This window comes from Phoxinus phoxinus (genome assembly GCF_949152265.1).
Source record: "Phoxinus phoxinus genome assembly, chromosome: 2".
Lineage (NCBI taxonomy): Eukaryota > Metazoa > Chordata > Actinopteri > Cypriniformes > Leuciscidae > Phoxinus > Phoxinus phoxinus.
This window is the reverse complement of record NC_136877.1, coordinates 12036550-12063038: the sequence shown is the minus strand read 5'-3', so window position 1 is coordinate 12063038 and position 26489 is coordinate 12036550. Positions and strand designations below refer to the sequence as shown.

Here is a 26489-nt window from a genome sequence, read left to right as displayed (position 1 = left end):
TTGGGAAGGAGCTATTTTTAAAAAAATGACTAGTCAGTTCCTAATCAATGTCCTTCTTATTCTGGTGAGCACTTGATTGGCCAGAAATGAATGTACTGGATGAATCATTGATATATTTCATCTGTTTTCCTGAAAAAAAAAAAGAGAGATTATGTATTTTAAATTAGTATATCTGCTATATGTTAGTTCTGTAAACATTTAGTTGCATGCTCAAAACTAATTCTTGACCTCAAAGCTAGAAGACGTGGACTAAAAGCCACAAAATTCTAAAATTAATTTAATGTGGTCGTTAACCCTATAAAGCCTTGTATTGTAATTAATATGCTAATATCTTTAAATTGAAACCTCTAAATTATCAATTGATTGCTACTTTAGAGTGTTTGTTAGCAAGTAAAAGGCCTTTTAATCTAATTGTAAAAACATCCACCTTCGTGTTGTGGTTCACGTGTATTTTTGTTGTGAAATCTTTACTTTTGTATTGTTAGTAATATTTCAACATGAATATTTACCGGACTAAAGCAATTTAGGTTTAATTGATAATCCATACATCTTTTACTTTTTTTAAAATCATGTTCAAATGTGTGCATCATATATGATCCATCAGGCTTTTGAGGAACTTTTGTTTATTTGTTCATCTCTCAATCATTGTATTGCTTTGTATTATGGTTTGAAACTAGAGAGCTTTGATAATAAAAACTAGGCATAAGCATTAAAATATCATCTCACATAGACATATTATTGGTAGATAATCGAGTGATAACTGATATTTATATGCATTTTATGTAAGTAGTCTGTTATACTGTTATGAAAATATTACTGATTTACATTATAAGCTATCAGAATTTCTGCACCAAATTGCATATTTTTGCTCAGTTTGGGCCAATGAATTATTTTTGCTTTTTTTCCTCCTCGAGTTTGAGCACCCTATTCTCAGTTTATCATACTATATGGAACAGCAACCCCCATTGTACATGGTGTTTGTCGATCTGACTAAGACTTTCGATTATGTGAGTCGCTCTGGTCTCTTCCACGTTTTGCAGCGACTCTGTTGTCCTGCAACTCTTTTGGCAATAGTCCAAGGCTTCCATGATGGGATGCGGGCAACCCAACAGTTCAATGGTGCCCGCTCAAACGAGTTTGATGTCTGCTGCGGAGTAAAGCAAGGGTGTGTCTTCGCTCCCACCTTGTTTGGCATATATTTCTCGGCTGTGCTGTGACGGGCGTTTCCTGATCCGGTTGGGGTTCTGCCGCACACCAGGTATGATGGCAACTTCTTCAGCTTGGCTCGTCTGAGGGCCAGAACCAGGGTGAAGTGCGTCCTTGTGCGCAAGTTGCTCTACGTAGACGACGCTGCCTTCGTGGCTCACACTGAACAAGAAATTCAGGAGATGTGCAATTATTTTGCTGCTGCCTGCACAGAGTTCAGACTTACCATAAGCCTCAGGAAGATAGTGGTGATGGCTCAGAACGTTCCTGCCTCCCCTCATGTCACCATCAATGGCACAGTGCTGTCGGTTGTCGAGAAATTAATCTATCTCGGCTCAATCTTGACAGCAAACAACAGCTTGATGCTGAACTGAATACCAGGATCGGTCGTGCCTTAACAACCATTGGGCAGCTTCAGTCTCGCGTCTGGAACAGCTACCTTTCTCTCAAAGTAAAGGTGCGCTTATATGAGTCATGTGTGCTCTCCGTCCAGCTATATGGAAGTGAAACGTGGCCTACATACCAGCGGGAGGAGCACAAGCTTAATGCATTTCTCTTCCGTTGCCTACGACAGATCCTTGGCCTGTCATACCGAACACCACCGTGCTGAAGCTCACTATATCAGTGACATGTACACCGCGTTCCGGATGAGGCGTCTCAGATGGATTGGCCATGTAGTATGCCAGATGAATCTCCAAAAGTCTCTTCCACGGGGAGTTAGCTGTGGGACACCGCCCTCGTGGCCGACCCAAGCTTCGCTTTAAGGATGTCGTCAAGCGGGACATGAATGTCTTTAACATCAATCCTGACCAATGGCATCACCTTGCAGAAGACCGGGTAGCTTGGCGGTCTGCGCTGACAGAGGGCACGACTCTGTCCTGCCATGCTTACACCAGCTTTTGCACAGAAAGACGGCACGTTAGACACCATTCAGATTGGCGCTTGCGCTGCAAAAGGCCTTGATGATGAGCCATAAAAGCCATATGTATCAAATATGATACTCGACAAAAACACATAATCTTGCAAAAAAACTTTTTAGATTTTGTCTAATGGTTCAATAAACTGTTCAATAAAATGTTTTGATTTGACAGGGTTAATATATATAACTCTACATGTTTTACTTTCTGATCATGTTTACCTGCACATTTTGTCATGCATTTATATTACAAAAATAAATCCGTTTCAAACAAAACAATCTTTAAATAACCATGAACATTTTAAATTATACTAAATTAAGAATGGAAACCACGATTTGCACTTATGTTAGTGAAATCTCGGCTACAGTGTCATGAAAGTAAAAAAAAAACTCTCTCTCACACTCATATGAACAAATAGCATCATGGGTAGAGAGGTGAAGCAGAAAGAGAGGAAAAATTAGGGTTGACAGAAAGATTCTTACCTTCCTCGGTCATTGAGTGATAATATTTTAGCTTGCCATAAGTCCCCAGCTCTACAATATCACAGACAGAGACAAGGGTAAGGAAATACACGCTTGCACATGTGGACGAGCACATACACACGCACACACACACACACACATTAATATAAGTGTCAGTGAGAATGAGGAGGTAAGGTGGCTAAAAACAAAATCTGTCTCTATGTTGATCTCACAGGCATAAGTGCAAAAAACTGAACGAAAAGAAAAGAAAAATTACAAGTTTAATCAGATTCTCTGATTGCTGCGGGAGCCAAGTTGCATATGTTTTTATAAGTCTGCTGGGAATTTTTCTTTTTGAGTTTTATTAGTTTTTTTATTTTTAAATGTAGTAGTTAGTATAATCATGCCTTTGAATGATGTTTAGAGATTTGCTTTAGCTACACTAAAATCATTCTAATTTGCTGATTTGATACTCAAGAAACATTTCATATTATTATCAATGTTGAAAACAGTTGTGCTGCTTCATGTTTTTTGGGAACTTTCAGGATTGTTTGATGAATAGAAAGTTCAAAAGAACAGTTTGAAATTGAAACCTTTTTTTAACATCTCATTTGATTAATTTAATGCATCCTTGCTGGACAAAAGTACTTTTTATTAAATAAATTTTACTGACCTCAAACTTTTGAATGTACACAATAGCAAGGAAAGTTGATATCCATGAGCATGATTTCATATTACGCATCCAAACGTTTTTTGTCCATGCAGTCTATTATTGAGGTAAACTTTATTTCAGACTCATCCTTCCTGTCTAAGTTAATAATAAGCTGCAAACTACCGGTAGTCCAGACTTACAAAGAGACAAAAATGTTGCCTTGGCTTTGGCTTGCTTGGTTGGAGACATTTAATATTGCCTTACTTAAGGTGGATGATGATGCAATTTTCTTCTAGAAACAAACTTTGTTGTATTATTTTCATGTTATCACAGTGAAGCTGCTTTGAGACAATCTGTTGTAAAAAGCCCTATATAAATAAACTTGACTTGACTTAAGTATGGCTATTTGAGACAGCAATACTAAAACTATGTATTTGCTATGCTTAACCTAAGCAAAGGTTATTTTCATTTGCAACGATTTGATTTTCATTTTACTGTTACTTGCAGTGTTCAGTCTCAAACCATTGTGTCGTGATGCCATTAGCCATTTCGGGCATATATATGAGTCCAAAATCAAACAAGAATTAGGAACAAGTTCAACTTTTGTGGCCTGCTCCGACTCGTGCATATGATCCGCTCTGTGTTATCTTGTCTCTGGGCGGGAGCAGATTTTGTGTGCGCTGCGGCGGTTTGTGTTACACTAACATGAAACCAGACTTAATTTAATCCCAATGGAAAGTATATTTACAGTACACTGTCTGAAAATTTCCCTAACCCCTATAAAGTGCACTATGTGCTATTCACCATTTAGAAAATGGTAAATGTGTAAACAAGTGCACTGATTTTAGCCGCAACTTTAGGGTCTATTTATGCTGTAGGGGGCGGGACGCTTCAGATTCTAGAGAGCATTTGATTGGACAGAAAATCTGATGAGAAGCTTAAGTGTAGCGTGATGTCAAAATCATTGATCCATATTGGCAAAAGTGAGAGACTGTAAGTTTTGAATGCTTATATCTTCTAAACACGAATAGTGTCAGTTTTGGAGAACACTAGCTTATAACAGTAAGGCTAACAATTTTTTTTCCAAGTGTACTTTGAATAACCATAGTGTATGAAATGTGCTATAATAAACTTGTCTTGCCTAATTTTGATTTCATGGTGACTTGATTTCATGGTGACTTTCAAAATTTTGTAACCTATCTGTAAGATCTTCACAGATGATGTAAACATGTTTTCGTTAAGTAATGAGTCTGCGACCTTGCAGAATGACCTCTGCAGCTGTTGACCGGTCATCCCAGCGGCACAAAGCTTTTAACATCGATTCGGCTGGGAAAGGGTGTGTGACTGCATGCAAGTGTGTGCGTGTGCTCATGTTACATAATAAAGGTCACGTAAAATAACCTATCAGACTGTTATTGGCATGGGTGAATGTCTGTGCATGTTCGTGTGCAATCAGGTGGAAGGGCAGTATGACAGATAACAGCGTCTTTATGAATGCATACGTGTCCGTTTGACGGAGCAGACAGATCATTCCAAAAATAGAGAAACTGTTGGTCCGGCATGGGGGTCGAGCTCAATAATCAATGCAAACTGCTGTGCAAGAGGTCAGACAGTAAAAAAACCACATGCACACACAGACAAAACCACTGCATATACGGTTTGTCATTTCTGAAGAGCGTGAAAGGTTGTGAGAGATGTGGCAGTGCTCAGTCTGTGTGTGATGAAGAGGGATGAATTACGTGTGCATGTGGAAAATCTGGCAGTAGTCATTTATAATGTGTTCAATATCAATTAATGAACTTATGCAATTAATCAATTCATTTGGCTGGTGTGTGTGTGTAATACTCCCAAACTACATGTGCCGGCACACATAAGGAATACTCGTCACATTAAGCCACCGAAACAAATATATTATGAACACAATCACGATATGTCGCTTTATTTAAAAAACAGCTGTAGTTTTGCCAAGCTTGTTTGTGATGCTGCAAGTGACCCACTGGCTTGTGTTTTTTGTGTAAGAAAAAAAACTATAAAAAATTGTATTTGTCGCAGGGACAATGTTGGACAATAAAACCCAAACCTGACACCTGGTTCTAGACCACAATCATTTATACGTATATGGTTATCAGGGTGTGTGCAGGCAGAAGAAGACAAGGCAGAAGGCTCCAATTCAAAAGTGTTTACTTACAAATATAACTCTAGCGATACATACAGGCAGGATACACACAAATTACGACGTAGAACGGACGAGGACTGACTGAACTGAGGGATTTAAATACACAGATGATAACGAGACAACAGCTGAAGTCCATGATGACGATGATGACTGGCAGGTGCGGGTAATTGTGAAGGAGGTGCAGGTGTGGGCCAAGGAGGATGCTGGGAACTGTAGTGTAGACAATAACACAAGACAGTGAGGAAGACGACTAGGTGGTGACAACTAGGTGGTGACTGTGACAGTACTCCCCTCTCCCGGTAGGCGCGTCCTCACGCCGTAGATTGGCCAACTGCGGAGGGAGGAGGTTCAGGAGAAGGTAGGTGAAGGTAGGGGTGACGACACCAGGGGGCCGAGCTAGTGGGGGAGGAGACCAGGGTGGAGCTGGAGAGGCGACGCCGAAGATCCAGCGGGACATGGCGGGGCAGCCGGCTCTGGCGACTGAGGTGCAGGCGGGGACACAGAAGGGCATGGTGAAGACTGAGGGAGTGTGGACCAAGGAGGAACTGAAGGGAGTAAGGAGTCCAACTGAGCCGGGGGAACAAAGGGACAAGGCGTAGCCAAAGGAGTGCAGTACATAGGTGAGGGAAGGTGGACGAGCAACCAAGGTGGATCCGGGGGGACGAGGGAGCCTGGCGGAACTGGTGCACTGATGGGCCACGGAGGAGCTGAAGGAGGTAAGAGCCAAGGGGACGTTAATGGACAGTTGGGCTGAGGCGGAGTTCTGGTCACGGAGATCGGAGGCAGAGACCGGGGATCCACGACCAGGCTGGAGCTGTAGGCCGGCAGACCCACGGCGACTCCTCCTCCCTGAAGATGGAGAGAGGAGCAGAGGGGCTGAAAGGCAGTGGCGGAAGAAGGGTAGAGAGGAGGCAGATGGGAGGAGGTAGGAGAGGGAGGCTCTGGAATTCGGGCTCTGGTGTGGTGACAGGCTCGGCAGGAGTGAGGTGAAGTGCAGGCTCGGCAGGACTGACGTGAAGTGCAGGCTCGGCAGGACTGACGTGATGCGCGGGCTCTGGGCTGGACGGGACCAGCGGTGAAGGCTCTGGGCTGGACGGGACCAGCGGTGAAGGCTCTGGGCTGGACGGGACCAGCGGTGAAGGCTCTGGGCTGGACGGGACCAGCGGTGAAGGCTCTGGGCTGGACGGGACCAGCGGTGAAGGCTCTGGGCTGGACGGGACCAGCGGTGAAGGCTCTGGGCTGGACGGGACCAGCGGTGAAGGCTCTGGGCTGGACGGGACCAGCGGTGAAGGCTCTGGGCTGGACGGGACCAGCGGTGAAGGCTCTGGGCTGGACGGGACCAGCGGTGAAGGCTCTGGGCTGGACGGGACCAGCGGTGAAGGCTCTGGGCTGGACGGGACCAGCGGTGAAGGCTCTGGGCTGGACGGGACCAGCGGTGAAGGCTCTGGGCTGGACGGGACCAGCGGTGAAGGCTCTGGGCTGGACGAGACCAGCGGTGGAGGCTCTGGGCTGGACGGGACCAGCGGTGAAGGCTCTGGGCTGGACGGGACCAGCGGTGGAGGCTCTGGGCTGGACGGGACCAGCGGTGAAGGCTCTGGGCTGGACGGGACCAGCGGTGAAGGCTCTGGGCTGGACGGGACCAGCGGTGAAGGCTCTGGGCTGGACGGGACCAGCGGTGAAGGCTCTGGGCTGGACGGGACCAGCGGTGAAGGCTCTGGGCTGGACGGGACCAGCGGTGGAGGCTCTGGGCTGCACGGGACCAGCGGTGGAGGGTCTGGGCTGGACTGGACCAGCGGTGGAGGCTCTGGGCTGGACGGGACCAGCGGTGGAGGCTCTGGGCTGGACGGGACCAGCGGTGGAGGCTCTGGGCTGGACGGGACCAGCGGTGGAGGCTCTGGGCTGGACGGGACCAGCGGTGGAGGCTCTGGGCTGGACGGGACCAGCGGTGGAGGCTCTGGGCTGGACGGGACCAGCGGTGGAGGCTCTGGGCTGGATGGGACCAGCGTTGAAGAGGGCTCTGAAAAAAAGTCAATCAAGTCAACTTCTTCAGCACTTGGGATGGTGACAGAAACAGGAGACTCTTGACAGGATGAGACTCTGGGCTCTCGACGACTCCCACAGTGAGGGAGACCGCACCTTACATACCCATAAGGTGCGGTCGATGAACTCGACAAAAGAGAGGTGAACATCTCCCAACAGCAGCATCTGGGAGAGTAGATCGTACATCACGCTCCAGAACTGCTGTTTGAGAGACTCCTCATCCCAGCTCGCGTCTTAATAAAGGTCGAGGTACACCTCCACATAGACTTCTAGCAGGCGACCGTTCTGAGAAATCCAGTCTTCCACGTTCATTTTTAAAGGTCCGTTCTTCTGTCAGGGTGTGTGCAGGCAGAAGAAGACGAGGAAGGCAGAAGGCTCCAATACAAAAGTTTTTACTTACAAATATAACTCTAGTGATACATACAGGCAGGATACACACACAAATTACGACGTAGAACAGACGAGGACTGACTGAACTGAGGGAACTAAATACACAGATGTTAACGAGACAACAGCTGAAGTCCATGATGATGATGATGACTGGCAGGTGCGGGTAATTGTGCAAGTGTGGCCCTAGGATGATGCTGTAGTGTAGACAAGAACTAACACAAGAGTGAGGAAGACGACTAAGTGGAGACAAATAGGTGGTGACTGTGACAATGGTGTAGGGCCTCCTTTTGTGGTCAATGCTGCATAAATTCATTTTAGGAATGACAGAGACAAGTCCTTCACAGTGACCAAAGGTTATTGAGCGATTCTTCTTCCAGAACAGTGGCATGTGGCTATGTGATGCTGGTGGAGGAAAACATTTTCTGACTTGCTCCTCCAAAATTCCCCAAAGTGGCTCAAACATATTTAAATCTGGTGACTGTGGCAATGGGAGATGTTCAACTTCACTTTCATGTTCATCAAACCATTCTGTCACAAGTCTTGTGTGTATTTATTTGTTCATTATCATGCTGATACACAGCACTCCCTTCAGGGTACGATGTTTGAACCATTAGGTGCTTATGGTCCTCCAGAATGGTTCAGTAGTTCTTGGTAGTGATGCTCCCATCAAGCTCAGTAGGGAATGACATGATATTGCATCCCAAACTATCACTGATCCACCCCATGCTTCACTCTGGGCACGCAACCGTCCGGGAGTTAAGACTCTATGAGGCTTCTTCATACTGTAACTCGTGAAGGTGAAGGTGGACTCATTAGAGAACAGTTTAGGCTATGTTTCACATTGACCACAGCCCAACATTTGGCATTGGCGCAAATGACCAAAGGTTTGGCAATAGCAGCCTGACCATGAATATTGACTCTGTGGATCTCCCGATGAGCAGTTTTGGTGGAAAACGGAGAACTGAGGTGCGCATTTAATTCTGCAGTTAGTTGGACAGCTGTGGTTTTATGTTTTTTGGATTCAATTGGGGTTAGGACATCCATTTCAGACAGCTTCCTCTTGCGTTGAAAGTTACTCCCGTTGGATGTGGTTCGCCTTTTGTGGTGGTATGCCAACATTAATTGCTGTCCTGGTCACAGATGAGCCAGTTAGACGTGCACCAACAATTTGTCCTCTTTTGAACTCTGATATGTTGCCCATTATGTTGTGTGGATTGCAATATTGTATGTACAGCTGTGCTATTGCTCTGCTAATTCAACCTTCACACTCTGCTCTTAGTGAAGGAATATTGGCCACCTGGCTGCGCATATAGGTGTGAAACCTCCAACACTATACCGTATTAGCCAGTGTTTCAGTTTCATTGTCCAATATTCAGAACATTTTCTTAATGTACTTCTCAATGAGGTGGCAAAAACATTTGGATTTTTTACATAGTTAATCGCTACATTATGTGTATTCAAGATATAAAAAACTTAATGGATAAAACGTAGTTATAATGAATCCTAATTAACTGCTGTAAAAGTTTGTGACTTTCAAATATAATTAAGTCAATGTTCAGTTGAAACTTCAGGCGAGTCAGTGTTTATTTTTCTGTTTCCTGGTTGCCATGACGGCAGGCATAGTCACCTGATATACTGTAGCTAGCTACTTGGCAGTCAGCTTGCAGTGTCACAATCAGTTACCTGGACTATATAAGTATTTACGATGCAGTATAAATTAATGCTTTTTTAAATTCTAGTTTAGTTGCTAAACAGAAAATTAGTTTTATCTACAAATTTCACTTACCGAAAAGCTCAAAACACACTTCTTGGTTCTTTCTTTTCATTTTTCCATTTATATATTCATGTTTTAAATTAACAGTTTTATAGAAGCAAAATAGTGCAGTTGAATAGACCAGTTGAACAACGCAAGGATGAAGATGTAACTGGTCTTTTATTTCTTTCAAAGAAATAATATAAAATTGCATACATTATCCTTGAACTGACCAAAATATTTAAAGGAAAAGGGTTAACTTAAAAACATAGGCTACATTTGAACGTTATTAGTAATATTTTGATTGTAAATCCATTGTTGTTTTATATAGAATTGATCTATAGTCTATACAGTATTTTAAGCAATTACATCATAAGAAACTGTAATTAAATTACAGAAGAGTAATCCCTTACTTTACTTTTTAAAGGGAAAGTGATTAAATTACAGTAATTAAGTAATTAATGTATTATACCCAACACTGCTAGCGTTCAGATGATTAACCCAAATATACTGTTATGCGTACGTGGAACTGAATACCTTGAAATGATATTAAAAGTATAGATGAGGAACTAATAATGTTCAACTACTGATTTGGCCTTTAAATTTTGAGCAAATCTCTTGCAGTCTGTGTGTCAATATTCTATGAAATGGGTCCCTTTCTCATTTGGAAATGGTCATATTTAGACCAAAATTAATAAATATCTTGCAGACAGTAGCTATAGAAGCACGGGCAGATTGACAAATTACTTAAAAAAATAGATTGTTATGGATTAAAGTTCAGTGATGGAATGTCTGGTAACACTAGTTTAGGGTCCAATTCTCACTATTAATTAGCCTAGTTGGATATTAGCATGCAATTTACTAAGATATTGGCTGTTTATACTTATGAAAGCACATATTAATACCTTATTCTGTATGACCCATTTCAAATAGGAATTTTACATTTCACTGACACTGTTTTTGCTAAACGTATTTTAAATGATTTTACTCAAACACAAGCCACAATCGCACCATGCACTGGCATATTTCAGATGTGCACTGCATCCTAGGATGCTTTGGGTAATGCCTCCAGCGTGACCGGTGTCTGAAGCACGTCTAAACACGGCAATAACATTGGCCGGCGACAGCCTATGACGTCACTACCAGTGCGACCAGAGTATAAAAGGTCACCTGTAGAGCACGTCAACAATTTATTTTGTCTTCAGGATCCGCTTGTTTATGTATGTGTGAAGACGATCACTCACCTAAGCGTTTCAGGAAGTATGTGCCTCCATATTAGAGATGACATTTGAGGACACACGACTTGTGTGTAATGTGATTGGGTAAGGATGTGTTATGTGTTTGGGAACTGAATGCGCCCGTTGTAAGGTACTCTTTGTGACACCTTCACGAGACTGACTGAAAGAGACAGGTAAGAAGCTTGTACTTTGTTCTTACCTGAGGTATAGTTGTTAGTGTTTGCACGAGCGTCTTCGGCTCTTGAGGGAGTCGAAGGTACTCTTAGTGATGTGTTTTTTGATAGTTCTACCCGTGATTCTTGATTAGTGATAGAGTGGCATTTGAGCAAAGCACGTTTAGCTCTCGAGGGAGTTGAGTGGGCTCTTTATGATATGGTTTCTGTGATAAGCTCCTTTGATGTTTATTCTCTCTCAAGGGATGAGAAGAGCACACCGACAACCACTATTCGGATCTTGTGGCCGCCATAGCGGCAGGCAGGTTCGATCACGGAGGTGGTGGGCGGAGCAAAGGGAGAGTCTTATGAAATTTATTTCCCCTCCCGGTCTTACTAATGTGTAAGGCCTAATTCTGTGGAATTAGATGCAGAGAGAGTGCAGGCAGGTGTTATTTTTTAGATCTGCCCCCTCTGCTGGCCTGCACAATAGCAGTGCTCGGTGGTGGCGATATCTGCAACCCAACAGGAATTTTTGGTTTGCGAACCCTTCCTAGTTGTAGGGACCTTCGTGACTGTCTAGGGAGCCCATTTTTCCTCGGGTTTGACTGAAGAGCAGAACCCTTCCCCTGAGTCCTCCAGTCCCTGGGATGAGCTCTTTCGATCTCAAGAACAACACAGGAAGAGTTTTTTTCTCCCCAGTTTGCAAACCCTTCTTTGTCGTAAGGCCCCTTCGGGAGTGTCTAGGGTCTTGAGATCCTACAAAGATATTTGTTTCCAAGTGGTCGCAGCTAGCTCCCCTTGTCAATGTCTTCGTGGTTGAGTGTAAGTGGAATCCTTAAAGGGTTAGTTCACCCAAAAATTTAATTGATGTCATTAATTACTCACCCCATGTCATTCCAAACCCGGAAGATCTTTGTTCATTTTTCAGAAAACATATTAAGATATTTTTTATATCAGCAATGTCATTACTACCTTTCTGGGCCTTGAAAGTGGTCAAGACATCGTTAAAATAGTCCATGTGACTAAAGTGGTTCAACCTTAATGTTATGAAGCGACGAGAATTTTTTTATAAACAAAGTGCATAAAAAAAAATAATAATAATGACTTTATTCAACAATTTATTCTCTTCCCTGTCAGTTTCTGCTGATTTTCACGTAGTTAACTCAGCGCAGCGCTTCCGGGTTCTACGTCAGAACGCCGGTTCAGTATTGGCCGGATCCTGCGTGAGCACCACACGCATGCATCATCCAACAGGATGAAAATAAATAGTTGAATAAAGTGTTTTTTTGCGCACAAAAAGTATTCTCTTAGCTTCATAACATTAAGGTTGGACCACTGTAGTCACATGGACTACTTTAACGATGTCTTCACTACCTTTTTGGACCTTGAAAGTGGTTATGACGTTGCTGTCTATTGGGGGGTCAGAAAGCTCTCGGGTTTCATAAAAAATATCTTAATTTGTGTTCCAAAGATGAACAAATGTCTTACGGGTTTGGAACGAAATGAGGGTGAGTAATTACTGACAGAATTTTCATTTTTGGTTGAACTAACCCTTTAAAAGTATGATTCCCGTATATTGATTTTACTTTCGCCCATCCAAGGACTCTGTGATTGGTACTCACGTCACCACGTTAATGTAAAGTGGAGGGAGTTGGTCAGCTGATTTATCTTAAAGATTGGGGAGATTGTTATTTTTTAGAGCCTCTTCTGTATTATCATTACAAGGAAGACACAAGTTTAATGATATAAATTTTATTAACAAAAGATAAACAAGAATAACTAACACAACTACTAAATGAATACCATGAATGATAAAGGAATAAAGTGCATAAGACACATACAATACAAGTGATTAAGTTGGGTATGGCTATGGAAGAGTTATGTTATATGTTATAAGATAAACTGTTGTTCCTTTGAAACTAATAAGGTGAATAACCTTATTATGCATCAATCAAATAAATGAAAGAATATTTGTTATTAACTAGCATCAGCTATATTACCTCTAATGGAAAATGGAAAAAGCATATATTGATAATAAACAACAATGCCAAGGTCTCTGGAAAGTGTTTTGGTAAAGTGATATTTACGTTCCATGTGGTCGAGTGAGCAGTCTGATGGCGGTAACGTCTTCCACTGGTTGTGCTGGGTGACAATGTAGGGTGGAAAAGTGCTGGAATATGTTTTAACAACTTTGAACATGAAGCTCTGTGGGATGCTGATCTCCTGGAGCACCCAAGGGTCCTAAAATCTGGAACACGCAGATAAGGCCCTTAAGTAGGTACAGAAGGTCCTTTATTTGGAACACACAACGGAACCCTGAAGTGAAGGTTTGCTCTCCTGAGCTTATCCTTGTTGCAAATGTCTCTGTGTATGTTACTTCTCTGGGCCTCTCTGGGCCAGAAACTCAGAACTTGGTCAATTCGCTTTTGTCTCGTTGGACAAAAACTCTGAACGTAGTTTTTTTTTTATGTCTCTTTCCTCACAGAGTGGAGGCTCAGAATGTGGTTGTATCTGTTGCTGCCTCACAAGCTAGACTCAGATCATGGAATTTGTTTTGTTGCGGTAGTCTCAGTTGAGCATTTATAATGGCATGGTTAGCACTTTTGCCTAGCCCCCTTATACTTTCTTGTGATCTGCCGACCACAGAAGACTCTGAGCTCTTCTGGTCTCTGGACACCAACAGGAAGTGGTCTGTTCGCCTTGGACAAACCCTTCCAGTTGTACGGCACCTCTGAGAGTGCTGGGGTCTAGAGACCAAATCATTCTGCTAGACAGTGACATCAAGTAGTGTAGCTCTCTGTGAGCCTTCTTGGTGGAACTGTCTTTAAGGTGGAGTGTTTATAGGCTTCCTCACACTCTGAGTCATCCTGCTGAGGCCTCTGCTCCCCAGAGCTCTACTTGGATAGCAGTATCGAGTTTCCAGGCTCTTTTGAGAGCCTCCTTGGTAAGTAGTCCTTGGCTTAGAGTTTAGTTAGGCCTCAATTCTTAGAGCTCAGTCTGGGTGGCTACACCGGGTCGTATGGTTCTCTGTGAGCCTCCTTGGTTTGCTCTTGATTTAGAGAGTCGTCATGCTGAGACCTCCGCTCCCCAGAGCTACGCATAAGATAACATGTCTAAGTTGTGTGGCTCTATGTGAACCTTCTTGGTGAGGTGGTCTGTTACACCGTGTCCTAACTACACTAGGAGCACGATAAAAGGTATATTTTCCATGTTAATCAGAGTTTTTGTCCTAACCAGCCGCGACGGCGACACGCAACGATTCTGTTTTAGAAACGGTTTCTAGTTTTCTGCGACATCGCGGCTGGAACAACACACACAAAGTGGGGCAATGGTAATCTTAGGTACTGTTTATGTGCTTTATTTAATGTTAAAAGCATGCAATGTGACTTTGAATATCATTTAGTGCTCCCAGCTTTGTAGCTGTAAAAGCAACAATGGATAATTCACCTCAGATCTTGAAATTAAACAAATGGAAGCAAGAACCGTCAAACTGTGAACAAACAAGTGTAATCTTCGAAAAAGATTGTTTTAGTAACTCAGTAGCCTATGTATTTTTAATAATGTTTAAATGGTGTTATATTTGTGAATTTGATTATGTAGCCTACTTATCCATTTTCTTGCGATTGCCGTCAAGATTACTCTCTGGTGCTGTGCACTTGCCGCGATACTCCGCCCACACACTGTTCTGATTGGCTGTGAGTTTTGATTGATTTAGTGTCGACACAGTGTTAGGGTACAGCGTACTTAGGCTTCCTCTCGCTATGGGGGGGTCGGTATACTGAAGTCTTTGCTCTGAAAACTCTGTGGAGGCAGTGGACTGGGTTGTAAGCTCTTTTTGAGCCTCCCTTGATCTGTGTTCAATGTGGGCATTGATAGGCTTCCTCTTGCTAGGTGTTCTCTTGTTTTGAGAGTGGTTTTCCTGAGACCTCCACTCATCAGGGGTATAGTGCCCCCTGAAGTGACAGGCAGGATAATCCTTATCCTTGGCCATATTCCCTTGAAGGTATTCAGAAGAATACCAGACCCTGAGCTCTCAGGATAGCCGCTGATGCGCGTACCATCTAGGACAGGGAATTGTGACTCCAGACCTAGATCTGTGGAGTCTTGACTTTATGTCAGCTGTTACGGCATTCATTCCTTCAGCATGGCGGAGTAGGTATTCGTTCACCAAAGCGTCTTAGGACGCAGTGCAAGCTCCCATTAGTAAGGCAACGTCTCAGGTTATGGATGTAACCGTGTTTCCCTGAGAAGGGGAACGAGACACTACATCCTGTTGCCATGCTTCGGGAATGGCTGACAACATCTCCTTCAGACAAAATAAATTGTTAACGTGTTCTACAGGTGACCTTTTATACTTTGGCCGCACTAGTAGTAACGACTGTTGCCAGCCAATGTTATTATCATGTTTAGACGTATGCTTCAGACACTGGTCACACTGAGGCATTCCCCAAAGCATCCTAGTGTCAAGAGAACCATCCTTCTTCTCAGGGAACCATGGTTACATTCGTAACCCGGGACGTTTTCTTAAAGTCTCTTTTTAATTCTCACATGCTGAGACATGAAACATACACAACACATTACAAAATATTAAGTGAGATATATATTATTATATCCAAATGTATTTACATACATACAGTATACTCACGTAGGGTGATATATAACAAATCTCAACTGATTGCTTATATCATCGCAAATTGTAAACTATATTATAGCACAGCTCTAATCTACTAAATGCAACTATAAGGCATTAAGATATTATAAACATTACCATTATGATTTCATGTACAGCTGCCTTGCATTAATGTGTATTGTGAAAAGTGCTATATAAATAAATAAATAAATAAATAAATGTGAAACAAAAAAGACACTTGCTTTTTTTGCGTCTCTGCCTGTGTGAGAAATATGCGTAACCCAGGTAATGTATCATAAACTGTTATCGGACTAATTTAATATTAATCTGTAAAACTACTTTTTAAATAAACATTAGATTACAGTAGCCTAACTTAAACTGGAAACACAGGGCTAGGGTGGGGGAAAAAAAATCAAAGATTTAAAAATTTTAAATAAACCGAATCATCTGGGTTTTTGTTTGTGTCTAGAAAAATGCATATAATAACAGTAAAGGGCGTTGTGAATTATTAACAGTTAAAAGTCATTCATACACACATATGTCAATGAGAAACACAAAATGTGTCCATTTTGCTATGGGGTTATGGAGATATTAAGGTTATGGGTTACATGAAATGGAGCTCAAGCAAAAACACACATGGAAACTTTAAAGAAACAAACAGTATCTAGTATTCATCTCTGAATACTGAGAGGAAATTTAATAAACAGCACTACAGACAGCAGGGACAAGCAGGGACACATGTTTGTGTGTGTGTTTTTTGGGGTGACGTAGGTGGTCAGCTGTGACTGTGATGACAATGAGATTTAGAGAATAACTCACCAGAGTCAGCAAATTCTGAGGAAACCGCAGACAGAGAAAAAAAGAAAGAGAGAGAGAGAGAGTGAGACAGAGAAAGAGATGAAAAAGAAAATAAGCAGGAAAAACAGTAATTAGCTCTAGTGCAATGCCATGTAGTGAATAAAAAGATGAGATGTGATACTATTAAAATCCCCATTAAAAAAAAGTAATTGATATTTTTAAAATGTAATGTTTCATTTAAGAGCCGAAAGCTTTTAAAGACCCTATTAAATCAAAATATCAGTTCTGTGGCTTTTAGTTCGTCTTTTAGATTTGAGCTCATCCACATGAAAGTGTACTCAAAACAGAGATTGATGAAGCATTAAACTGACTCATCCTGACTCAAAAATATTGATGACTCATCCTGCACTCACTCATTTGGTCCAATCAAAATGTTTTCTAAAATGAGCCTCCCCCTAATGCTACCAACTTATTGAGTGTAACAGGTCTGGTTCTGGAAGTAAAAACATTAATTTTCTCCTAAGAGAAAACGTTTTTTTTAATGATAACTTGTAAAGACAACCCTGCTGTGAGCTACGAGGTTGTTAATCAATTGCTTTTGTTGAAGCCAACCATAAGATTTTGTTGAAGCCAACCATAAGATTTTGTTGAAGCCAACCATACAATTTCTTTAACTTATTTTTTAAAGGGGCCCTATTTTTATTTTATATTACCTGTAAAATAGCTGCTTTTGAATGTAAAATGTCTGCAATGTTTTAAAGATCAAAGTGCATGACAAATACATTTATTGACTCCTAAAAGAAAGAATCGATTCTGAACTGCACGAAACGCGTTGTCAGCAATTCAGTCTCCTTTACTGTTACATACCTACGTAAGCATGCAACAAATTTGCTGGTCTATGGTCAAAACAATGAAAGTTTGACATTGGATTGCATCGACTTTGACCATTTTTGTCTTTTGGTGAACAATCACTTTATAGCTGGTTTTACTCCAGGACACAGAATTTACAATGGATATATTAGAATCACAAAAAGCTTACAATTTTGTGAATGTATTAGCAACAGCAGAAGTGTGATTTATCAGCCTAACCCATGTGTGAAAACATGCGGACAATGTGTTAGGTACATTCTGGTTAGGCGATACTGGCGTCGTTTTTGTGGAAGCATTTTTCATGTTAACAGTTATTTTCTGGCATACAAGTTATGACATGCATTGTATACAAACATACTGTAAATTTCATAACTTGTAACTTACAAATGTAAAAGAGCATTTATTGAAACCAAGATGCAAAAAATACTTGCTTAATACTGCTGAAAACTTGACATCACTCAGTCGAATGCACGGTTTTGATAGTTAAATAAAACTAAAACCATTTTAAAAAAAGAATATTTGAAATAAAATAAACTTTAACTGAAACAAAATATTAAAAACCTTAAATTTGTTTTATTTCACTTAGTTGCCAAAGCAACTCTTCTAATTTTCTTTTAGTTGAAATTGATGTACTAAAATAACTAAATCTGAAATCAATTAAATTAAATAAAAAAGTATAAAAAATAAAAAAAAGCTTATAAAAATTACAAAAACTTTAACTGAAATTTAAATGAAAATTACTAATTTTAAATATTACTGAAAAACTATAATAGTATCTCAATGATACAATCGCCTCCACGGCAACGCATCTACTTCGCTACATAAAATCGCTACACTATTGACAATGGACAACATTTTGCTAATGTGACCGCACCTTTACACTACATGATAAAATACCTATGTAACATGAAAGTTCTATACATTTTCTTTACATTTTTATTTAATTTCTCTCATAAAAATCAGCAGAAACACCAAGCTACACCGTAACACTACTGCACTTCATCAAACCATGACACACAGTCTACAAAAATAGCTGTCGCAAATCACATTACCAGCTCTCACAGTAGGGAAACATATGGAGGAATACATCTCCTCATTATTACAATAAAACTGACAGCAACGTATGTATCAGACGAAAGGAGAAATGGTGTGAAATTAAGCGTTTTTCAAATAAATAGCATAAATCTATCTATGCTATTCAATTTGCAATTCAGTTAGTTTTACCTTCACTGAGAGGGTCAAGTGTGTGGATCATCAGCTGAAAGATGCTGTTCCTCATTAGGCTGTTGTGTAAAGAGGCAGAGCTTCCTCCTCTCTGCAGCCTTGGCTTGGCCTGTGATAGGAGGAGAAACATCAGTGACATCACTGTAGAGTATTATATAATAATAACCTTTATTTTATATAGCGCCTTTAGAGCAGATTCTGAATGCAATTTACACAATAAAACATAAAAATGCAAAAGGTGTTTTTAGATGAGATTTTAAAATGCACAAATTCCGTAAATCTCTAATATGAGAATAAAGTGTGTTCCAGAGTCTAGGAGCAGGATGAGAAAACCTGTCCCCTGCATATTGCAAACGTGTCAGGAACACAAATGACACCAGGGAGTAGATAAAGTTAAAAGCGCAGAGAGATACTGAGGACACAGACCATGCAATGCATTATATGAGAGTGAAAGGATTTTAAAATCCTGACTGTGAACCAGTGGAAGGACGTCAAAATTGGAGTAATGTGTTCATTTCTCCTGACTCCAGTCAGGATCCTAGAAGCTGCATTTTCCAATTAGTAAAGTGTGGTTTTAGGGAACCCAGCAAGAAGAGCATTGCAGTAGTCAATGTGTTAGAAAAAGTATAGATAAGCCTTTCAGTCACAGGAAAGGATAGCATAGGCCGTACTGTAGTCTATCAATATTTCTGAGTTGAAAAAAAGCATTTATTAACAGCATGTGTCGTGTGGGTCAAAAAGCAAACTCGAGTCAAATATAACTCCAAAACTTTTTCAATTAGTTTGGAACTCCAAAACAGAGCCATCCACATGTAGAATGAGTGAACCAGCTTACCGAAGCGACCTGAAACCACTCTGGCAAACGGGCAGCGATCAGAGAGATAAGATCTAAACCAAGCTAAAACTGTCTCAGAAACAGTTTCAAGACTATTGAGTGACAGTTTGAAATAGTTAATAGTTAAGAAGTAATATAGTTTATATTCAACTGTATTATTGATTTGATAATGAAGACATCACAGTTTTCTACAGAACTGCTTCATAGAATGAATGAATGAAATTCAAGCCTTTATTTGTTATAATTTTGAAAGCCCCAAATTCTAAATTAGTCATAATCATCAACATTATAACAAAATAAGGCTTAAACTATCTCACTTAGCATGTAATGAGTCTATATAATATATTAGGTTCACCTTTTAAGTTGAATTACTGAAATAAATGAACCTTTGCACAATATTCAAATTTTTCGAGTTTCACCTGTAAATAAAGGTGTACACAATAAAGGCTTCAGAGTGACAGCATGGTCGCCATAGAGACAGTATATAACCATTGCTCATCTTATGGAAGCAGCGTATTTGCCGATTTCTAAACTGAGGCTGGATGTCCTGACCGGTCAGGGTGATTGGGGGAAAGGGTTAAGGACAGGTCTTCAGAGCAGCTGATGCTATAGCAACATGTCAGTGCAATCAGTGTGTGTGTGTGTGTGTGTGACAAACACTCAGTAAATTGCTCTGAGGATCAGGGAACAGAGTTGGTAGATGGTGGGGTGGGGGGGGGGGGACTTTTACTGTCACTTTAATGAAAAGAGGTGAAGACTGTAGCTCTATCTATCTATCTATCTATCTATCTACAGTATCTGCCCATTTATCTATATATCTATCCTATCTATCCATCCATCCATCTATCTATCTATCTATCTATCTATCTATCTATCCATCTATCCATCTATCCATCTATCCATCTATCCATCTATCCATCTATCCATCCATCCATCCATCCATCCATCCATCCATCCATCCATCCATCCATCCATCCATCTAAAAAAGAAGGCAGTTTTTCTATTGTGGAACAAAGAGTTTCATTATGCAAGCATCATGCTTTACATTATAGCAGGGGCACCACTGGGGTTTCTGGGCCCCCTGGCTAACTTCTCTGTCGAATTACGCTATAAGTTGTATAGGGGGCTGGGTATGAGAGAGATGGTCCCCGCTAGCTAGCACACACTGTCTGAATCGTCCTAATCTTCCCCCCATTATGGCGCCCCTGTATCACAGCACAAACTAAAGACAAATGCACAGACACATACACATGGACAATACTTACCGACAGTTTGCTGTCATCCTCCACTCCAACAGGGCTCAACTTCACAGTCAAGAGACGAACAAAAAGAGAAAGAAAGAAAGAAAGAAAAAGAAAGAAAGAAAGAAAGAAAGAGAAGAGACAACAGTACAGTGATGTGAGACAGGACCAGCAGACAGTAGACTGACATCAGACTCCATAGATGCACATATACACTAACAACACATCAACTGACAGTCAAAGCTGGGACAGAGCTTGCAGAGTGTGTTTGACCTCTGACCTTACCGTGAGTGTGTGCTCTGTGTCCTCACCAACAGTGTTTTGACTACCATAAAGGTAAAATGATGCCATAAAGAATCGCATGCGCAGGATAAGCTTTGTAAAGTTGGTTTGCAGCATTTTACTGTTATTCATCATAACTGCAATTCGTGTATTATGAAATTGCAGCTTCATGCTAACGCAAAATAAATATGATCTGTATTCTTCGGACTTCCAGTTGTCCATGCGTGCATTTTTGCCACATTTTTTTTTTCCGGTGAAATATGACCAAGAGCATTATAAGCCTGTGAACTGCGATTTGCAAGCAGAAACAAGAGTTTAAGAAGCGCAAAACAGATTAGCTGCAAAAAAACAAAATCTGTGTAAAAATAAACTTTTGCAAATGTCTAAATTACTTGTTGTTACTTGTACTTAGGGCAAAAAGTTCCCAAAATAACCCGATATGTACAGTTCTGTCTTTCTTTTAGCTGTGAATATAATTTTTTTGCAGGAGTAAGATGGGTCCTTCTTCATGTAGTCAATCAAATTAGATTATCACTGACTCTCGATTTACTCTTATCTGATTGGTTGAATAAACACGCAGCATGCCAAAACTATTTTTTATTTTATTTTTTAGATGCCAGACATTTATCTTCATTTAGTTCAGCATTGTTCTCGCTGCGGGAATGGTACTTTTAACACACATGTACTTTTAACTTTTAATATAGTGTTGGAATTCTAAGTTAATTTGTTACATGATTTCTATATTGTAATCTTTTATTGGTTATTATAATTCTTTATTTATTTGAATATTATTATTTTAATTGTTGTATTTATTTTGCCATATCTAGCCATGTATTGTCTTTTTTATTTAGATTCATTATTATTTTCTCTACACAGAGATGTTACTCATATTCATACTCGGATGTTCCGTTGCTCTAAAACATTTTCTATGTTGTTTTAATGGTTTGGCAATACAAAATGTGTATTTTTTTGTCATGCCAATAAAGCTTTCTGAGTTTAATTGAAATGAATCGTGCCAAAACTGTAAGCGCAGCTGAAAGACAGACGCTGCAATGCTGCAAACCATTTTTTGCACTTGATCTTGATTTAAACCTCTCCAAATCTTCTCTTGCGAATGCAAATTTAATTTACGCTTCTGACATCTGACCTCACAGAGATAGTTTGACCTCTCACCTTAAGGTCTTTTGACCTTTTACCTTTCTGAGAGTGTTTTAACCTCTATATATTTTGTGACTTCTGACCCTGGTGAATATGTTTTGACCTCTGACATCGCCAAGTGTGCAGTTTCACCTCTGACCTCCTAGTGTGTTTTGTCCTCTGACATCAAGGGTGTTCTATTACCTCTGGTTTCACAGAGAGTGTGCTCTGCTCTGACTTTTAACCTCACTGAGTGTATATTTTGATCTCTGACCTCACCAAATGTGTGCTGTGACGTCACTGTGTCCTATAAAATATGACCTTCCTATTTGTGTTCTGACCTCACAATGTATTTTGACATTTACAAAGTTTATACCTTCGACCCTACTGAATGTGTGTTTTGACCTCTAACCTCACCAAGTGTGTGTTGTCACCTCTAACCTTACAGAGAGTGTGTTCTGTCCTCTGAGAGTGTATATTTTGACCTCTGACCTCACCTAATGTGTGCTGTGACCTCACTGTGTCTTATGAAATATGACCTTACTGATTATGTGCTGACCATGAAAAGACTTCAATAAAACGGCTTCAATGTCACTTAATGTTACATTTACCTCGGAAAAGCCATTCAATGTCCATAAACTCAGGGCTGGAATGGGGGGTATCGCGGGGGACAGAGTCTTTGCAAGGACACCGTGTTCCAGTTCCAATTGGTTAGATTTTTTAGGGAACTGAAAGGTATTTCTATCTTTTGTCCACTCTATAGCCAATGAAAGTGATACTAATTAAGCACCAAAACATAGCGCAATAAAATGTTAGTGCCGGTGTAATGCATTGGTCAAAAAAAGTAAGCGTTAGTTTTTTTTCCACTGACAGACCGGCCCATGAAACGCGTAGATCAATTGGTTGTTTTCTTGATGGACACTGGGCTGGCCCAATCACATCTTTAAACACCTCCCCTTTGAGCGAGCGTGCAGTGTCAGTGAGTATCTGTCAAAATAGTCTGAAAGATGGAGAAGAAACGCACGGAATGTGCAGAGAAAAATAGATACAGGCCCTTCAAGCAGACGCTGTAAAATGTGTCAAAATATATATTTTCTGCAGCAGCAGGATCTTCATCAGCTCCGGTGATGATGATGATAGTGAGGAGGTTCAGGAGAGAGATGAGAAAGTGTAGAGTCCGCGATAAGCAGAACTACTTTCAAAACACGTAGGCTGTGAGTGTAGGAACCCATTACCCAGTTACGCATTATTTCCACATCTGCATAGTTGACGATTACAGCAATTTACTAGAAGTTTAATAAGACGCGTAGGTATCAAGCGGCAACCTCCCTTTCTCTCTCTTGAAACCAACACGGAAGTGAATTAAACGGTAATTCATCGACTGGCCGCTTGAGGCTGGCTGCAGAAGTGAATCAAATCTGTATCTCCTCCATGTTAAAATGCCCAACTTTACAGCAGAAAAAAAAATGTTTACAGCCTGGTTCTCTATGTGGCTTTGGTCTATACAGCTAATTTTGCCCTTCATAACAACTGTGAGAGGGGTGAATTTTTTTATAACTCAACCGTTTAGTTGATTAATATTTAAAGTTCTGCAAAATGAAGGGTGTGTCCACTTTTGAGTGACAGGTGGATTCCCGATGATTCCCGGTTAGCCGTCACTTCACCTCAGCAAATTCCAGCTGCGGATCTTGCCATCTCTGCCGTGTTTGTGCTTTTTTTCGGGTTTATTTTTTTATATAATTTAATACAGTCCATTACCTCGCCCACGCCTTTTGGATTCCGCCGTTGTCGTCGAGTATCGTTCGAGAGAACAACCAGCGCTGTATTCCTGTTGGTTTCCTCTGTGAACACGCACTAATGGATGTCTGACAATTTCGTTGCTTTTTGGAGTTATCAGATTTAAAAACGTCTATAGATATAAAGGCTACACTCGTTCTGCGGTACCTTTGCTCTGGAACAGATTATAACATGCTTATGTACCGTCAGATGAAATCCTGCAGGTGTCTGTGCTTTCTCCGTCCATGCAATAAATGCACATCCTTGAATGAGCGCGGATTTCTAGCGCATTTACTTGAACTTCATAGGTAATATATCTATGTTTTGACCCATTTGAGACGCGGCCAAAATCAGAATTTAAAATGGACTGAATAATAAAGCTCTCTACGAACTTGACGAGCGATGCCGCGCTGACGGACCATAGACTGTAAAAAATATATGCACATAATCACGGTCACACACACTCTCAGAGTAATATTGTAAAGTTACTGCATAATACATTTTCAACTAACAGAATATCTGTACAGAATCACAATACATAGTCTCACTTGTAGCTATGTCTTTTAACTATTATAATATGTTGAAGGGCAAAAACAAGACCTTTTAATTGGCATTCTGATTTTAATCATCAACTGTCACTTTAGCGCGAGGCCCTGTGGAGTCACTGTGAGTAGCATATAGCATTAGCTCCCAAATCTGACTCCATAGCTAGCTAACTCCATAACGTTGCGCTAGGTGGGCGTGGTTTCAGATAGCCAGGCTCCTCAGCTCCACCTCTTTGCCCATATTCTGTTATCCCGAGTGACCATAGACAGTATATAAACTGGACACAGCGACCCCATAGGTTTCAACGGAGAGAAATTAAGTCAATTAGAAGCACTCACTTCCTGATCGCAAGGTGAACTGCGCAGGCTCAAACTGAGCTTGACGACGTAGATGTGACGTGAGCAACCTGTAGGTCTTCTAGTAGCTGTGCCGAGAGAAATCTGAATCATTCCCTTACGAATCTCGCAGAGACGGAGAGCGTGGGTATTAGCTGTACATGAGCTAGCAACGGGAGCAACTTTATCACTCTCTATGGGCTTCTCCCTTGACTTTATGCCTCCACGTCCTCCCAATTGCTTGCGAGCTTCTCTGCCTGTCCATACGGTAATTTTTCGACTTGTGCGACAGAGTCGCGCGGGTATGACGCAATCGTTAGCCTATTTTTACAAAAACTGCTTCTACGGGGCCATAACGTAAGATACAAGGTAATGGAGCCTTTTATACATTTTCGTGTTTCTTTAGAAATAAACAATGGACAAACGGTGTCTTTAAATGCCTCAGATGTAAAGTTATTCGCTGTCAAAGTGACGCCAAAATGAATGGGAGTCAATGGAATGCTAACAGCAGGTGGGGGTCCGCTAGCCAATGGCGGCGCCCAGGTCGGCTTCAATGTCTTTCGGAACACTGCCCCCCTGGGAGTGACGAGCGGTGACGCGAGGCCAAGATGGCGATTGCCGGCTCCGCCCACTTTAGGCTTCAAAAATGCTCTTCAGAAACCTACGGGTGACGTCACGGACACTACGTCCATATTTTTTTACAGTCTATGGTTTGTATCCATGTTTTCCGCCAAAATAAAAGCTTGATGCAGTTTCCGCCAAAAAAGATCATGTGCTTATCGTTTCAAGTATAGAAATTAGTACAAAACTAATTATGAAAGTTTCCTTTATTTTTCAGTGCATTTGTTTTACAATATATGGCTATTAGGCTACTGTCATGAGATTAATTATAACTATTATTATGTAGTAGTGTAATGTAGACAGACACTGTTACTAAAAGAGGTTTGATTTTTTCTTTGTTTAATTTGCACACTTAATATATGGGTTGGAGCTTTTAATTTTGAACTCTCAAACTGCACCAGATTGATGAATTTAACATAAAAATGCACACAATTTTCTTACGGGGGGGGGGGGGGGGGGTGTGTGCATGCCCCCGAACCCCCCTAGAGGGACAGAGGTACTCACCACAGTTTTACCAAAGATCTTGTGGGAAACACTGGTATTGCTATGCCAATGCAGCTTATAGCTTGTTTTTTGGATGCATCACTGTGGAGTATAGTTCAATTGTATTAATAAATGACAATTTTGTACTTATTTCATCTGTTAACTCTCTCTTGTTCCTACTCACTCCATACTTACATGGCATTAGTGGTTTTAATTGAACAAAAACATATTCAAGGGCGTGCAAATATGGGTGGTGTTGTTTATATGATCATTTGTAGTGGGCCAGTCTGGGCCAAAATGCCAAAATTCTTTTGTCCCAGTCCAGCCCTGGAAACAAGTAATGTTGTTATAACAACTCATGACTTCAGTGAGTCATTGAATTTATTCCATTGATTTATACATTTATTACAACTGATTTAAAAATAACAGTAATTCATTCAAATTAATGATTTTTTTTTTTTTGTTGCAAATATACTACAGCAATTAACATTTAGTCAGAACCTCTTGTAAATTATCTGTTAGTTTGTTTAGCTGTCTATTCAGAATCATGATCTCTGTTTAAAAAACAAAAACAAAATGTGATTCTCAATTTCCAGATTCTTGCAGCTCATTGAGTAAAAACAGCATCATAACCTCATGGGATGAAACAGGTTCATTAATAAGCTACACTTTAAATTCTGAAAGAAAAAGAAAAAAGCAGTTGAAATTATTTTAGAGAATTCT

At 40.8% G+C, this 26489-nt stretch overlaps 1 protein-coding gene across 4 annotated transcripts in view; it reads right to left on the bottom strand.

Moving 5' to 3' along the window:
• Window positions 1-26489, bottom strand: part of LOC306994415 (solute carrier family 24 member 2) — a 97327-nt gene that overhangs the window by 34964 nt on the left and 35874 nt on the right. The window contains exons 3-6 of one of the 4 annotated variants that reach the window (XM_079604900.1): window positions 20611-20649; window positions 18511-18619; window positions 16438-16452; window positions 2606-2656 (exon numbers count right to left, since the gene is read on the bottom strand). In XM_079604900.1, coding sequence (XP_079461026.1) covers window positions 2606-2656; window positions 16438-16452; window positions 18511-18619; window positions 20611-20649 — 214 coding nt within the window. The remainder of the gene's footprint in view (window positions 1-2605; window positions 2657-16437; window positions 16453-18510; window positions 18620-20610; window positions 20650-26489) is intronic. The other 3 variants (XM_079604902.1, XM_079604901.1, XM_079604903.1) reach the window with 3 other exon arrangements.